This window comes from Salvelinus fontinalis, chromosome 1 (genome assembly GCF_029448725.1).
Source record: "Salvelinus fontinalis isolate EN_2023a chromosome 1, ASM2944872v1, whole genome shotgun sequence".
In the NCBI taxonomy this organism is placed as follows: Eukaryota; Metazoa; Chordata; class Actinopteri; order Salmoniformes; family Salmonidae; genus Salvelinus; species Salvelinus fontinalis.
The window spans coordinates 22,621,571-22,622,848 of record NC_074665.1 but is presented as its reverse complement, the minus strand read 5'-3'; the positions used below and the strand labels follow the sequence as shown (position 1 = coordinate 22,622,848).

Genomic DNA, 1,278 nt, shown 5'->3' with positions numbered 1-1,278 from the left:
GTGCATACAGGACACCTGTCACTGTTACCATCACCGCAGCACAGACCTGCAATGGTTCAATGTTGTCCCTTCTCTTATTTTAGCAGAGTTAAAGCCATTGTTATCAAAGGCCCTCTGCCTCAACTCTGACTTGGCATCGTTTGATAGATTGGCATCCCGACATGCAAATGTACATGTCCCAACATTGGTTCGGCCTCATCAACGGATATATCATTGGTTATGTTTGCATAAATTAAGCAGTGTCATCATTAAGGCTGTGAAGACTGTTGAGTTTTGCCCTCTGGTCCCTTTCTCGCACAGTGCACCCATGCAATCAACATAATTAGATACACTCTACCATCTCTCTCTCTCTCTCTCTCTCTCTCTCTCTCTCTCTCTCTCTCTCTCTCTCTCTCTCTCTCTCTCTCTCTCTCTCTCTCTCTCTCTCTCTCTCTCTCCTCTCTCTCTCTCTCTCTCTCTCTCTCTCTCTCTCTCTCTCTCTCTCTCTCTCTCTCTCTCTCTCTCTCTCTCTCTCTCTCTCTCTCTCTCTCTCTCTCTCTCTCTCTCTCTCTCTCTCTCTCTCTCTCTCTCTCCCTCTCTCTCTCCCTCTCTCTCTCTCACTCACTCTGTCTGTCTGTCTGCTCTTCTTCCTACAGGAACGGTTCCAAGTGAAGAATCCACCCTCTGCTTACTTGCTGAAGCTCAGAAGTTATCTTGACCAGGGAGGGGTTAGTCGTAAGGTACTGTACCATTACAGTCCTGTACCAGAACCATCTGGGCTATCGCTATTTTCAAAAACATAATTCCTTGAATTAATCACTGGTACCCAATGAATTTGCAAAAGCTATGTTTAAAAAAAATTATAACTGGTTTCATCCATAGCTACGTAGGTCACTGCTTGTTTAGTTCACTATACACTGTCAAACATTTCTCCACAACGATAACAACCTTGTTGTGACAGTTCAAGAGGCGTGTCCAGGAGTCCACACAGGTCTTGAGAGAGCTGGAAATTTCCCTGAGGACCAATCATATTGGGTGAGATCTGCCCCCCTTTACCCAGCCTTTCCACTTATATTTTTTACCCGTATTTTACCAGGTAATTTGACTGTGAACACATTATCATCTACAGCAACGACCTGGGAAATAGTTACAGGGGAGAGGAGGTGGGATGAATTAGCTCATTGATAATTATAAAACCGCTATAAAGGAATCCTGTAAAAGAGCATTGGGTGAGAGCACTGAAATATGATACAATGATTTGATATTCATATGCAAACCATAAGATGCTGGATTTAGGCT

The 1,278-nt window shown here is 43.9% G+C and overlaps 1 protein-coding gene across 2 annotated transcripts in view; it reads left to right on the top strand.

Annotated features, from left to right (window-relative positions):
• Nucleotides 1–1,278, top strand: part of LOC129840695 (formin-like protein 1) — a gene marked incomplete in the record, with an annotated part of 44,497 nt that overhangs the window by 24,796 nt on the left and 18,423 nt on the right. For both annotated transcript variants that reach the window (XM_055908816.1, XM_055908906.1), the window contains 2 exon segments: nt 636–719; nt 941–1,014. In XM_055908816.1, coding sequence (XP_055764791.1) covers nt 636–719; nt 941–1,014 — 158 coding nt within the window.